Source organism: Cyprinus carpio, chromosome A25, assembly GCF_018340385.1.
Source record: "Cyprinus carpio isolate SPL01 chromosome A25, ASM1834038v1, whole genome shotgun sequence".
NCBI lineage: Eukaryota > Metazoa > Chordata > Actinopteri > Cypriniformes > Cyprinidae > Cyprinus > Cyprinus carpio.
Window position 1 is genome coordinate 17,568,329 of NC_056596.1, and position 15,032 is coordinate 17,583,360.

The 15,032-nt window shown below is 38.5% G+C and overlaps 1 protein-coding gene across 2 annotated transcripts in view; it reads left to right on the forward strand.

Moving 5' to 3' along the window:
* The window catches only part of LOC122135638 (WW domain-containing oxidoreductase-like), a 193,225-nt gene extending 188,557 nt beyond the window's left edge, over nucleotides 1-4,668 (forward strand). For both annotated transcript variants that reach the window (XM_042715747.1, XM_042715746.1), the window contains exon 5: nucleotides 3,365-4,668. In XM_042715747.1, coding sequence (XP_042571681.1) covers nucleotides 3,365-3,556 — 192 coding nt within the window. In that variant the 3' untranslated portion in view covers nucleotides 3,557-4,668. The remainder of the gene's footprint in view (nucleotides 1-3,364) is intronic.
* Nucleotides 4,669-15,032: the final 10,364 nt, after the last annotated feature.

Sequence of the window (15,032 nt, forward strand, 5' to 3'; positions counted from 1 at the left end):
AGGCTTTGGAAATGGGCTAAAGCGCATTTGGAAGAGGGTTCGGATTCATTTCAGCCCATTGTTTGGCTAAGGGACAGCAGCATGCTAGCCAGCGCTGAAATCCCACTCCACATCCATTAGTGCTGGTAATCTCAGTCACGCTAGTCTTCACAGTGCGTCATTACAGAAGGCATTAGCAGTGCCAAGTGGCGGCTGCAATGGACCATGTGTGCTTGTGAGGAGTGTATTAGCGTTAACTTTGAGCTGGTGGGCACTGTATTCTAATCAAGGTGAGGTGACAAGAAGGACACATGAACACATAGGAATCTGCTGAAAAACGCTTCTTGATGGTTGTTTGTTAAATGCCAAACTTGATTTCAGTGGTCAGGCTGATATGATTCGCTGGTTTTGGGTACTTCTCAGCTGGTCAGGCCAGGAGAGCAGATGGCCAACCAGTTAAACCAGATGAACACCAGCCTGGTCAGGATACAAGATCAGTTGAACTACCTCAGGCTGGTTTAAGTTAAAATAAAAATGTGGAGCCTAGCGTTAGCATACATGCTTAAAACACATATGTGACCATAAAGGAATAAAATATTGGGACATTATGAAAATCAATACTTGCAGACCATTTATATGGTTTCTAAACCTTTATTCTGAGTTTGGATTTCAGAGCACATTTGTTATTCCTAATGAGCTAATCGAAAGCCAAGAGGCATTTTGGGCAATTTGTTCAAAGTCTAGTGGATTTTCCTATTAGAACCTCACCTTAATAACCAGGGAAATAATTTCACACAGCTTTGAAATGAGTGCTAATACTTTTTTTGTGCATATGACAACATTAAATGTAATTACAAGAGCAGTGAATCCATAAAGTGCATCTTTGCATATTGACTCACTGTGTTGGGTTCGCTAGAGGGGTTGACTGACATTTTCCATCCTTTCATATTGCCAGCTTCAAATATGTATTAACTTATCACTGCAAAAGCAGGTAAGACTCCAGAAAGATCCATCCTTTTGATGTCATGTTTATTGCCGTGCTAACCAAAGCAACATGCAGCATCTGTGTACTTCAAAAGACGGTCGCTCCGACACACGCAGATACAGAAAAACACACAAACTGGAGTTAAATGGGGATGAGCGTGTGAAGTTCGCTCGCTGAATTTCTGACTGCAGCCTTGGCTTTCTTCCTGCGAGTTTGTGTGTACGTGTGTATCTAACAAGTGTTCTGTCACAGTCTTTGCCAGCTTGAACTACAGCTGTTGATTTGGCTCCTTAAATAAGCCAAAGTCTTTGTACTGTTGCGACGTGTGTGTATTTGCGTCTGTTTAAAGAGTTGGCCATCGGTGCACGGCCCTGTAAAAGTGTGCCAGACAATCTCCTTAACGTTGCCCTGCACTTTTTTTCAGATCTGATGCTCCTGCTCTATTTGAAGATAAAGCAGCCATCTATTTCATGTGTATCTTACAGAAGTTAACTTCCTGCAGGATTCACGTGTGAAGTAGCACAGGACAGTTTCTTCAGTAAGAGAAGGGACATAAAAGACGAGTCTGGAAACATTTGAACTGCACGTCAACTCTAATTCTGTCTGACATGTTTTTCTTATCCACTGAATCTTTCCCCAAGACAGTTAAAACCCCACGATAGTCAACCATCCCCGACAATTAGCCGCTGATCGGCCATGCGGAAAAGTGCAGAGCATCTGTAAGATGTGAAGAATCATTTGTTTTTGTGTAAACAATCAAACCCGAGGGCATGAACAAAATAGACACAAAAAAGGCATTACTGTGGGCGTACATGTTGCAAATCGGACCCAGATGAGTGGTTTTGATATTTCTTGAGTACTTCATTAACGTGAGGGGGTGAGAATGGAATTTCTAGGCTGACCTTTGAACCTTGGTTGAACACTATGATACCACTATGATCTTAAACTATTAATATGACAGATCTTTAAGCTAAAGCGTGGATTTTTTTTTCTCTCTCAAATGTTTGAGGGGCCCAACATCTCAACTTTTGACTCAGCCAATGGTGTGACATTGAAGACTAACTATTTTTCGAACAATGGAGGACTGTTTCCACAATTTCACTTGTAGCTGCTAGTTTGGTGCCAAAAAGTACACCTCGACTTCACCTTTAAACACCTTTGCATCTTAAAAAAATCAATTCTAGTAATTGCTTCCTGTCTTAAAAGGGGTTCACACTGAAAACGATTAAGTTGCTGGAGTTTGCCAGAGTCCTATTAGCAACTGCAGTATTCATCTGTATTAGATGGAGGATTGGGTACCAATGCATTCCCATTAGTGGTCACCTAATTTGAACTCGCCAATGGTCTTCGCTGGCCTTGTCTCCTCAAATCGGCCACTCTCATTAAAAATGACTGTCTTCCAGTTGCTTTGCTGCTTCAAATCACTGTCAGTGTGAACAGCCCTTTAGAGCTTTACATGGGGCCTGAGCATTTATGCATGCATTACAGAGGATACTGGGATTTGGGGTATACGTCTCCAACCTGTCTTTAGTACCCTTCCATTGGATAGCTTTGTGCTGGATCCCTTTTTTAGGATTTAAATTTGTGTTTGTGTGTGTACGTGTAGACGCCTTCTCCAGCAATGACAGAAAGTCCCCATTGACTGGGTGACATCCAGAAATCCCTTTGACATGAGATGAATGGACAGTTTTGGCAGGCTGCCCCACAGTCGTCTTTGCAAGACTTCCCCAAAGTACCTCCTTTCTGCTATGTACAGTATCTACAACTATACTGTTTTTGTGTGTGTGTTGATAATTGTCTGTGATTCTTGGCAGGCGTACAAGAGATGTACCAATAAACCTGCCAATTGAGTGCTTCTCAGTTCCAGTTTCTGTGATATTTTATCCTGTTTTTCCTACCTTTAGAGCAGATAACATATCATTGCTATTGTAGTCAGTTGGTTTTCTGCTAACCGTTGAACCCTAGAGAGGATACAGCATTCAGACATCATGAGGTTTGAGTCCACCTTAAAAGCTTTTATAGAACTTGCCAGAATTGAACACTTCCACTATAAACCAGCTCATCTTGGTGGTTCCTAAACTAGTAATTGGCAGGTACTTATATGAATGCATGCAGATTGTTGACAGCCATATGTCCGATGTACAACAGGAACTCCATTTGAACAGGTTCACAGTCTGTCCCATGATGTCTTTTGACAGGCTTGAAGCACTTCCCCCATTTCATGATCAGTTTTAGGGGAGAAAATGCAAGTCTCGGATGGTTAGAGGTGTCTTTGGTATTGCCCTGACCCTTTGAGGTTGAGGTTCACCCAGTTCTTCAGGCTCCATACAAGAACAACAGTATTTATTTTTGCTCACATTGCTTCAGTTTATTCTGATACTTTCATTTTTGTTTCCACAGCAACAGGGAGCGGCCACTACAGTCTACTGCGCCGTGGCTCCAGAGCTGGAGGGTATCGGAGGGATGTACTTCAACAACTGCTTCCGTTGCTTGCCCTCTCCGCAGGCCCAGGACCCCACGGCAGCCGCCAGCCTGTGGGAACTCAGCGAAAGGCTCATCCAGGAGAGATCCACCCCCACTCAGGTGCTCTGACCCCTCCGGGCCCCATGATCCCCGTAGGGTCACCTACATGAACGTCACAGCTACATAGAGGATTCAGGCATAAGATAATCATTGTTTGAAGGGGCAAAAAAGATGAGAAGATGCATTTCTAAACTGTACAAGGACGTTGGCAATCAAGCTTGGAAGTTATCTGGGAATCAGGAACTAGAACCACACGAGCTGGGATTTCTACAGGAGATAAAGAGATGCAGAGAGACAGCAAGAGACTCAATTCAATTGTGTTTCTCTTGTTCTCAAAGGCGTAGTCACTCAATCCTGCATTAGGGTTTAACTAAGTTTAGATCACTCTATAAATGTCTCCTTAACAAGCAATAACATTTGAGCTGTCTTTAGAGGGGGTCTATATGGATGTTTACGGAATACAAATACTCTTCTGTTTGGAGATCAATGTCAACCTTTACGTCTGTACAGATAAAAATGTTGAATAAATGTTGTAATGGCATAACCTATAAAGACATAATGCAGGAAATGTACAATTTGTGAACTATTTACAAACATGGTGTCTTCACATTGATAAGAATAAGCCTGTATTCATATCCTGTACACAATATACACAAGATGCTGTTCGGAAAGAATTTGAATGCTGTTGTCTTTATCCCATCTGGCTAGAGCCTCCCAACCACCTTTTCTAAAATGCTGGGCTAATGTGAAGTACAAACAATACAGCATCTGGTACGAGAACCAGAGGGCCATCAGTGGCAGAGAGACAGAAAGAGTTTAAGTCCATGTGGTCTGGAAATATCTGGTGGAAGTTCCATTTTGAATTCCTTTTATTGTCCGGATTGCATCATCAAACATGCAGGGATGTTTCAAGACTTTCCAAATTTGTTTTCATTGTTGGCGAGACGTCTGACTGTAAAATCAGGGTAGAGTCAGTAGAAGGGGATTGTGGGTAAAGCTGAGGAATGGCACGCAGGTTGATAAAGGGTTTCTGATTTCTCTTAAGCCTCCATCATCTTCCTCATCGTTGTCTTCATCAGGGGTGGATTTTGGAGAGGTTGTGCTTTGTGGCAGTCTTGGAGCCGTGGGTCACCCTAAGCCAGAAGCATTCCAGTGTTACACTGTCTGTAAAGAAAGAGAAAGAGAGATTCATTGAAAAATGTAAACATGATTTAACGTAATCATTGTATATGGCTGGTGAGATCTGCCCTTGCTGAAGGTAATCTCTAACACAGACTCTAATTCAGATAATTTGTTTCAATTTAACAATTTCAGTCAATCACAGCAGATATCACATGCACGCACCAAGATAAATTAGTCTGGATCACATCTTAAGTTGTTTCTACTGTAAGCCCTTAAACTAGTGCTAGCAAATAGCACTGAGAAATTCATTTATTGTATTTGATTTATTTACTGAATCAATTTGGTGGTAGAGCATTGCGTTACCAAGCGCAAGGTTAGGGGTTCGATTCCCCGGGAACACATGATAGGTAAAAATTGATAGCCTGAATGCACTGTAAGTCGCTTTGGATAAAAGCGTCTGCTAAATGCATAAATTTAATTTAATTTAATTTAATTTAATTTAAGACGATTCATTTTAAGTAAAGAAATTATTATTCTTCATTTTATTCTTTAAAAAATCTATTCATGAATTTTAAAAAAGTCCCTATGTGACATTTTACTACTAATTTTTTGTATCTAATAAATATAGTTAATATAAAAATCACGTTAGATTGACTGGGTCAAATATTAAGTTATGCCATCAAACTGACCTGATTGAATCATATCATTGAAAATAACAGGCTAAAAAAAATTGTTCATAGACATCAGTACTAATGAATGATACATGTTTAGCATACATAACAAAATGTTTTTTACACACTACATACATTAATTATTGTAAGTGGTGAAGAAAGTCTTTTAAATTCCAGGCCCAGTTAAAAGGACTTCTCTTGAGATTTAAACAAAGAAAGTCTCCTTGTGCATCAGGGGTGAGTGAGTTCCCCAGGAGTGACATGAGCTGAACCCTTCCTCACCTGTGTGTTTAGCGAGCCTTTGACCATGACCCGGAACAACTCCATAAACAAACCGCCTGTCACACGCATTACTCGCTCCAACAGAGTAATTGACACATCAAGAAACCAATCATAAAAGAGTCCCGTCCCACCCTTTCACGCTTGTGCGGCCAATGGAATCAATAACCTGGACCAGCAGACAAGAATAAAAGCAAGTCTAGCACTAGCATTTCCACACTAGAAAATCAGACAGCATTTCAACACAAATGCAGATCTGGTTTAGTGTGTCACAAATGAAACTGGCTAAAGCTGTACAAAATATAAGCTTGATCTGTTCCCAACATGTGAGAAATGTGCAACCCAGCATGTGATTTGAAGAACTGGTTGTGTAATGCTCAGAGTACATACTCTCCTGCACAAACAGGGTTGCGTAATGTACACGTAGACGCCGTACCCTTGTCAGTGCAGGTGGCCTATCTGTGTTTGCTCCCACACTCACACTGTATAAGGAGATCATGATGCAATGCAAAAATTGCACACATGGATTGAGGTGCGATACCGGAGGATGGATAAGGTGGTTCCTAGTATTCCTTGTACATCCAAGGGAAAAGAGGTTGTCTGACACTATGGCACTCATAAACAAATAAGCTCTTCCTTCTATATTTTCGAATTGAGCGTGTGTGGGATTGGAGGTGGGGTGGCACTCTATTTCTGGTTCCACTCAGTCTCTTCCCTGTTTGCGCTCTCTTTCTTGTTCTATCTGTTCTCTCCAGAGAGGTAGAGAGGTCTGGGAGAGCTAGAGGCAGTAAAAGTGTCACCATGTAATGAATGGGCCCCTGATGGAGGGAGAGAAAGAGAGTTGGGGGGTGGGGGGGAAACTGGATGTTATTTGTCTGAGATTGAGGGAGGATAGCTAATGATGTGAGGCATGTAAACTTGAAGTGGCACTAAACCATTTGTGTATGTGTGGAAACCAGTGGGACCGCCCCAATCCTAGATAACGGGAGATAAAGTGGGAACACAGATGTAGTGTTTCTGGGCCAGCCAGGTGTCACATACTGTATTGTTTGCAAATGGCTGAACATAGATAGGAAAGCTTCCAGTTGCACAGAGTCTCAACAAGGGTGGCACTCCACAAGGTCTTATCCAGGGGGCACTGGAACTAGAGGGATTCTTGTAGGACACATACCCGATGTCTGATATTATGTTTAGTGCCTCAGTTGGCTTGCATTGAAGCACATTTCAAACAGATAAAGGTGCCAGCTTATCCCTACCGTAAAGAAGAATCTGATTGGAGCATCTACAGTATGTGCAGATCTACTAGGAGCAGTAGATCTATGCTACATCTTTGCATTGATTTCCATTCCCTACCAGCCTCTCAACTATCAATGATCTATAGAGGTTACAATAGCAAGTTATGGGAGAATCTCAAATCTTCTTCACAGCCACATAGAGCCACCCTTAAACACTTGACCAAGATTGACAATCGCCTGACCTACAAAATAGGACATAAGAGATTTCTAAATGTGTCTTAAATGCACCCGGAACAAACAAAACTCAATGATAACATGCACTAAATGATATTGACAGTGTGCCACAGGTGACAGGGCATCTGAGCTTTCTGCCTCAAGGTCTTCTGGAAAACTGTTGGCTCCATGTCAAGCCTCTCTACCTTCGGGGAAGACTGGGTGGCCAACATTTGGGTTTTATGACCCTTTTCTACCTCCCCAGCAGGAGGAGCAAATGCACAGCTGGGTCTAGACAGACGCTGGTGATATTGTTCTCCTCAAGGCATAGATTCACATATAATAAAAACAACAGCCTTGCCTCCAGAGTTGTGCCAAGTTTGGCCCCAATGAAATACTAGTTGTTATTCAGATTCACAAGAGCTTATTTGCCAAATATGCAACCATATACTACAGGGTTAAGCTATTTGGAAACTAGTCATTGGTTGGGAATCTAGAGAATAGGCATCCTTTGATAAGAGTTTGATTGAGAGTGTTCAGCTCAGGTCAGCAGTATCTAAAAAGATAGTCAGGCTAAGATGGACAGGTAAGCAGAGGTCAATCAAAAGATCTTATCCTACAAGTCAGGGATCAAGAAGACCCCTTTAAATTAAAACACTTAAAACACTAGAAAGAGTCACTGTGTGAAAACCTGCAAAAATGATCTCAGCTGCAACTATAACCATGCATGTCCTGCCAAGAAGGCCTTTGTGTCTGAAGCACTGGAAGATTCATGAGTGGATGTTTTTTTCGTTTTTTCAACGGAGCCTTATTGATCATTGTATTGGAATCATTTGATAGTTAATCAATGCTTTTTTCTTTCTTTCAGCACGCCGGGCAAGTGCACCATTTTTCAAAGGCAATCCTTGATCCTGGAAAAAAAAAAATGATACACACTAACTCAACTCAGTCTAGCTTGAATCATATTTCACAGACACATGCATACAACTACCAAAAAAGTATCTTTTAAACATGCCGTCATGATTTTGATTATGTACCATGACACACATTTCTACATTTACCATAGTACTACTATTTTTTGGACATTCTTTTTTTTCTTTAAGCTTCAGTTTTGGCTCTCCTATTGTATCTAACTTGAAATAACTGTCTAGTTGTGGTACATACCATCTATGCAGCAACAACACAAAGATGCCCAGATTTCCGATGCAAACTGTAATGTAAAGAACTTCAGAGTTACCGACATGCTGATAAGCATGATACGGTCCTGTCCAGTACAGGCCATATAGTGATGCAAGACAAAAGGTGACTTTCAGAGGTAAAAGGATCTCCCATTGACCCCCAGTATATGTCTGCATCACTTCCTGTATGTACAGCCCTGGCTGTAACCAAAAGCCTTTCCCTGAACACTCACAATATATCCGCTTAATCTACCCCCATTTACAACGACACACTCAATCTGTATCCCGTTCCCTCTGCATGTTTAAATAGGGGAAGAGAGGCATTATGACATCATGTCCTGTAACAAAGCCATCATTGCAGCTGATAGTCTGCAACTGCATACCTCTTCTCTGACCTGTTCACTTCAATTCTGACATGTCCGGTTCCCGCTCCCGGATGGGCGGCACATCTGTGAGAAGCACAGACAGGCTGGAGAGCTGTACCACATGCCAGGTGTTTAATATCAGCACTGCGTGGAGCAATTACCCCACAGAAATGAGCTTTTAATTCCATTTTATTGGCCCAATATTGCTTCTGGTGTTTAGGTTTTTAAACATTATAATTAGTTTTGAAAAGATTGGTCGACCTCATTCTATTCCACAATACCCCATGGCTTTAAACAATGCTCAGCGGTGGCATGGATGCAGGTTTCTGGAAACACAATTTTAATAGCGCAGGAGAGCTTTGAGACAGCTGGCTAGAGAAGCACTTATTGGTGAATATGGAGAATTAATGCTGCTAAAAATATAAAAAGAATATGATTTTAGTGTTTTGGAAACAATTTTAGTAACCTGTTTATGCAAAACGAGCAGGAAGCAAAGGGGAAAATGCATTGAACAGACCCTTTTACTACACAAAATGTGCTTATGCCACAAAATTGTCAATTGCAGGGCTTTTCAAACTTTTTAATGCTGAAGACCCCAATTTAGACCCATTTATACTGTAATTAGTGATGCATTATAAAGGCAACATGTTGTTCTATTATCAAAATATTACATGAAAAAAAAATATATTATAGAGTATATATATATATATATATATATATATATATATATATATATATATATATATACATACACACACACACACACACACACACCACACACACACACACACACACATACATATATACACACACATATATATATATATATATATATATATATATATATATATATATATATATATATAAACACACACACAGGATTATGATAATATATTATTGTCAGTTGTATTTTTTAAACCTGTTTTAAACAACCAAGCACAATAATATTTTAATCCAAGTAGTTTATTATTCCATTGAAATGAATATTGGCTGTAGGAGAATAATTACATCTTATTCTTAAACTTGCACAGGCTTAGTGGGCTGTGAAATGCCAAAGTGTGTAGATATTTTTAATGAATATGATCAATCGTACGGCTCTCGGAGGAACAGATACACTCGATAGAGAGATGCGACCTGGAAAATTTATGATCCACGGCCATCCATAAACTGTCACCTCTCCAGCGCTCGAGATTAGCATGTGATTAAACCGTAGGTCAATATTTATTAAGAGCCGTTATAAAGTCAATGTTAGTTTTATGAAATCCAGTAGCTGACTGCGAGAGAAGTTTATGACTAGATAATACATTTCTTAAGAGGTAGTGCGCACCATGATGCTGTTTATAGGATACATATTTATATTCTGTTTAGTTAGTAAATCTATTTTTGCTAAGTTTGTGGGTGAGATTTTAAATAATGAAAACAGCTACAGCTGTTCAGTCCAGCAAGAATAGTTTGCTCCAAAAATGAACCCTACCCACCCTCATGTCATTTCAAGCCCCAGTGGCTTATTTCAAAAGGAGACGTTTTGTAGAAGGTTCACGCTGCTCTTTTACATGCAGTGAAAGCACCATGAAGGGTAGATTTTCAGCAAATAATGATGTAAATGTCAATCTTTTCCTCACACAAATCATAAGTCATATGGATTCATTTTATCACGCTTTTTTGGTGCTTGACAGCCACTGATTTAGAGGAAAGAACAGCATGAACATTCTGCTAAATTTCTCTCTGTGTGTTTTACAATGCATTTTTTTCCTTAGTTGGAAATGAAACAAAGGCTATTAGAGTATGCTTTACAAGAAAGTACTATTTCAGTCTGCATACTTCAAAATTTCCTGTTAATTTAATGTGTTACTTGCTAATTCTTTATAATTAATTGTGAAATTTATTACCAATTTCTGAGTGAAAATAGTTTTAACACCATTATTTATTTATTTACTTATTTTTCAGTGCAGAAGAAAAAAAGGTTTGTAATGACATCAGGATAAGTGAATTAAGACTATTCATGTCTGAGTGAATCATTTATTTATAAAGAAACAGCTATGTACTACTTACCTCTATTTACCTGCATTTAAAAACTGTCGACTTATGCAACATGAACAATTAGATTAATTACAGGTTTTAAACAAGGCCTTATAGAAATCGTAGCTTACATACATACGTACTACTTACCTCTATTTACCTGCATTTAAATATATATATATATATATATATATATTTATTATATTTCTATATATATATATATATATATATATATATATGATATATATTGATATATAATATGTATATTTCTATATATATATGGTATCATAAATGATTAGATTGATTTTATAAAGTTTAACTAGTTTTGAACAAGGCCTTTGAGAGATCTTAGCTGAATTTATATCAAGTGTATTCTGTCGTCAAAGAAACGTTTCAAAATGCGGGGAGAGTTTCAACACACCCCAGAAAGGAGATACTAATCTGCTGTGGCCCTCTTTTCCCTTCATGTGTGTGTGTGTGTGCGTGCATGTGTGAAAGTGTGTGACATACTTTTACGCACTCAACAGGGCAGTGCATGATGAAGCGCGCTAACGCTCGCCTGCTATTATAAGACAATAAGATAACAAGCTCTCTTATTCATTCAGAGGAGAATTTCAAGCGGCAGAAATCAGAGTAAAGTACGACCGCCTGAGCCGGGACATTTTTCCAAATTTATCTCCGCTGTCTCTTGACGTTTTAGTCGAAATACTGTGTGGGTGAAAAAGCTCTGCTTAGCGCGAGACGAGTTGACCTTGTAAACCTTGACTTATTTTGTTCGCTCTTTGTGCGGAAGCGAGAAAGGGAGGGCGGAGAGAGCAGAGAAGTCATACCTGTCATGCCTTTCAAACAAAAAGAAAAACGAGCGCTCGGCCCCAAGTACAATTATTCCCTGCTGTCTGGAGATTCATCAGAGAGAGAGTGGCGGAAAAAACTGCGGAAAGAAAAATCGAGAGTACCAGAAATCAAGTGAGTGCAGAGAAAGGAGCTAGACGGACATCGAGGAGAGATAGAGCGAGCGGGAGAGAGGAGCTAAAAAGGCGAGAAGAAAGAGGATTTGTCAGTGTGCTTTAGTGGAAAGCTCACAGCTAAAGGCTGAGGTGGCAGTAATGAAACATTCATAATCGGCACAGACACGCTTCAACACACTCGCTGACACACTGTTTAAGCACTGCCTCCACTCCAAGGTCACACACACACACACACACACACACACACACACACACACACACACACACACACACACACACACACACACACACACACACACCTGAGAACAGCCAAGACTGAATAGTGTGAACAGAAGCATTGGCTCACACACTCATGCTCAGCACACTCCAGTGTCACGGCCGTCATGTGACTGTTTTTGAGGAGGCATCAGTGGTGGTCCGGCCTCACTCGAAGCAACATAATCCAAAAAAAAAAAAATAATAATAATAATGATAATTCCGTTTGAACAACATAGCATTTCTTTCTGTCTTCTAACAATCCGTGACCAGAGTTCAAATCCCTACTTCTACTTATTCTCATTATTTTAGGTTTTGACTTTGACTTCGGTTTAAAAGTTCAGTTGTAGCTTGATTGTAACATTGAAAGAAGCATTTTCTGTGAAGCAGCTTTGAAACTATGCTTTACGAAAGTGATCAACTTGAACTGAATTGACTGGACTGACAAGTGAATGTGATTTCTTTCAGAGCTTTTTAGACAAACTGTATTTATTTATTTGATGACAACTGTGGATCATATTTGATCAAAATATAATATTTGATGAACAGTCAGATGTTCTCATTATTTAGTAATTATTATAAATTCAATCTGTAATCACTGCCTGACACATTCATTAATTCTGCTTAACTAAATTCATGATGTCAACTAAACACATAACATGTCTTATTTTATAGCTGTATATTATTGCATTATGGACATTAACATAAAACTAATTGTAACTTTTTTTTTTTTTTTTTTTTTTTTTACTTATTTACTTATATATACTTAGTTATTTTACCTACAACAGTAATCTTAATGAATAAAAATACAATCAAAAATGGCAAACAAATATAGTAATAATAATAATAAATTATAAATATGACTTAAAATAATTTTAAATAAGACAGAACAATCATCACATAAGCTAAAACCACAAAAAAAAGAGACATTTATTTTAATTTACCCCCTCTACACTTTTTTTTTTTTTTTTTTTTTTTTGAAGAACTATAGGCTTAGAACACCTGAATATATATGAGGTTATAAATTAAGTCTGTAAAATAATTAAATCTTATAACTCCATGGGCAGTTTTATACATTTTTTAAATATTGTATTGGGTAAAAAATTGTGCTAAATCTTTTTTGTGTAAAAAATTGTGCAGAATTTTTAAGTTGTACAGTGTGTGGCCTTGCAGTCGAACAGGTAGAGAAGCACGGTTCTGTAGCAGGATGAACTTACTGAATGAGTGATATGAACGAGTGTTCAGCACTGATGAAGAGTGAACTGAAGCAGCACACTGACAAGAAACAGTTGCAATAACAGCCTGTGTAATTGTAAGGGTCAGAAAGAGAGCGAGAGAGAGAGAAATGATGTGTAATTGTAAGGGTCAGAAAGAGAGCGAGAGAGAGAGAGAAAACTAAATTAAGACAAGAAACCTTGAATAACTTTAGAAGTGTTTATTTTTTAGTTTATATATATATTTTTAGACTTTCTCTCTCTGTCACGTCCCCCTCATTAGATCTCGAGTTCAGAGCCCCTCCAACCGTCATGTTCTGTCTTCAAGCTCATTTTTCTCTCTTTGTAGGTTTCTGGAGTGGTCCAATCAATATTGATCAAAAGTATTACAAACATAGATTTGTCAACAGTGCATAGAGATGCAGCCGTTTAAAGGAATCGTTCACATGCAGGTGAGCAAGCAGAGATAGATTTTTATTTTAGGTGAATTACTCCTTTATTTTGTATCCATTTACTATGTACAGATTTGCATTTTTTTTTTTTTTTTTAATTAAACTGTTTATACCAAATTTTATATTAAAAGTCTGTTGTCTTATGGAGGAAATGTCTGAATAAATGAAAAATTCTGTCATCATTTGCTCATTTACCTTCATGCTGTTCCAAACCTACATATTAATATATTAATAGCTCATTTATCTTTTTGTTGTTTAAATTCTTGATGTTTTTAATTTAGATCATATTATATTTCAAACATCTTTGTATGAGAAAGAAACATAAATAAATTAATTCTTGATACAAAACAGCATTGGTTTTTTTGTTGAACACAATGAATATTCAGAAACAGATTTTCTGTGAATAATGATTGAAATTTCATTCAATCTCTTCACATAAAGCTATCAAATGACGTTAGAAGAGCTGAAATACTGGCCACGAGTCACATGGATGACTTTTATGATAGCTTTATGTACTTTGTTGTCAGCACGGGTCCCAAATTCACATTCACTGTGTGGAAAAGAGCAGCTTGAACAGTCTGCTAAACGTCTCCTTTTGTGTTCCACAGCAGAAAGTAAGTCACAAAGGTTTGAAACAACACACGGGTGAGAAAATAATGAACGCATTAATATTTTTAGATGAATTTACATTTTTAGATGAAGTAACCCTTTGTTAGCTTGTTTAAACTAGATGAATGTAGTGCGATGCAGTTTAACGCAAGATAATTACCAATTCTCTCACCCGCTCAAGTCTCTCTGCTCATCGCATCTTAATCTGTTATTAAACTGCAGTCGAGGAGGCTGTGTTGGTCCATCTCTGTATTATTTAATGAAGTCTGTGAATACGTTTGAGCCATTAAACGCTCTGCGTGTTTGCGTTCGGTCCTGAGGCGAACACTATGCTCAGCAAACTCGCCTTTGAAGTGCTAAAGCCCCTCAGCGGGAGCCCTTAACTAAAGAAAACAACCCAAACAGGACTTAACAAGAACCAAACTAAAGAAATAGCTTCAGCGACAACAGCGTCTAATAGAACACAAAAGCAGCTGCGACAGGTCATGCTTCTGCAATCGCTCCATGCTGTAGATTAGCACCTGAAACTCAAATCGCCTGTGACTGCAAATCATTCATTTTCGTTTTTATCACAACTACTTCTCTTGGATATGTATATGAGAAACAAATCATGAGTAATCATATATCGTGGCTGCCCGCGGTTAAAGCAAAAATCTACAAGAGGCTGTGTGCTACAGTGATAAAAGATACTATTAGGCACAAAGTGTTCTTTTAGATAATGTGTTTAATAACATTTTTTTTATATATATATATATATATACACACACACACACACACACACACACACATACACACACACACACGTAAAAAACCAATGTATTGTATAAAAACTGAAGAGCTAAATTACGACAAATTAGATTTTCACGATAAATTTTACATAAAACTAATATTGTGCATTCCGTTTGGATTTGTTTGCATGCTCTTGAAGTCAACCTGAAATGTCACTCAAACCCATTTTACTTAAT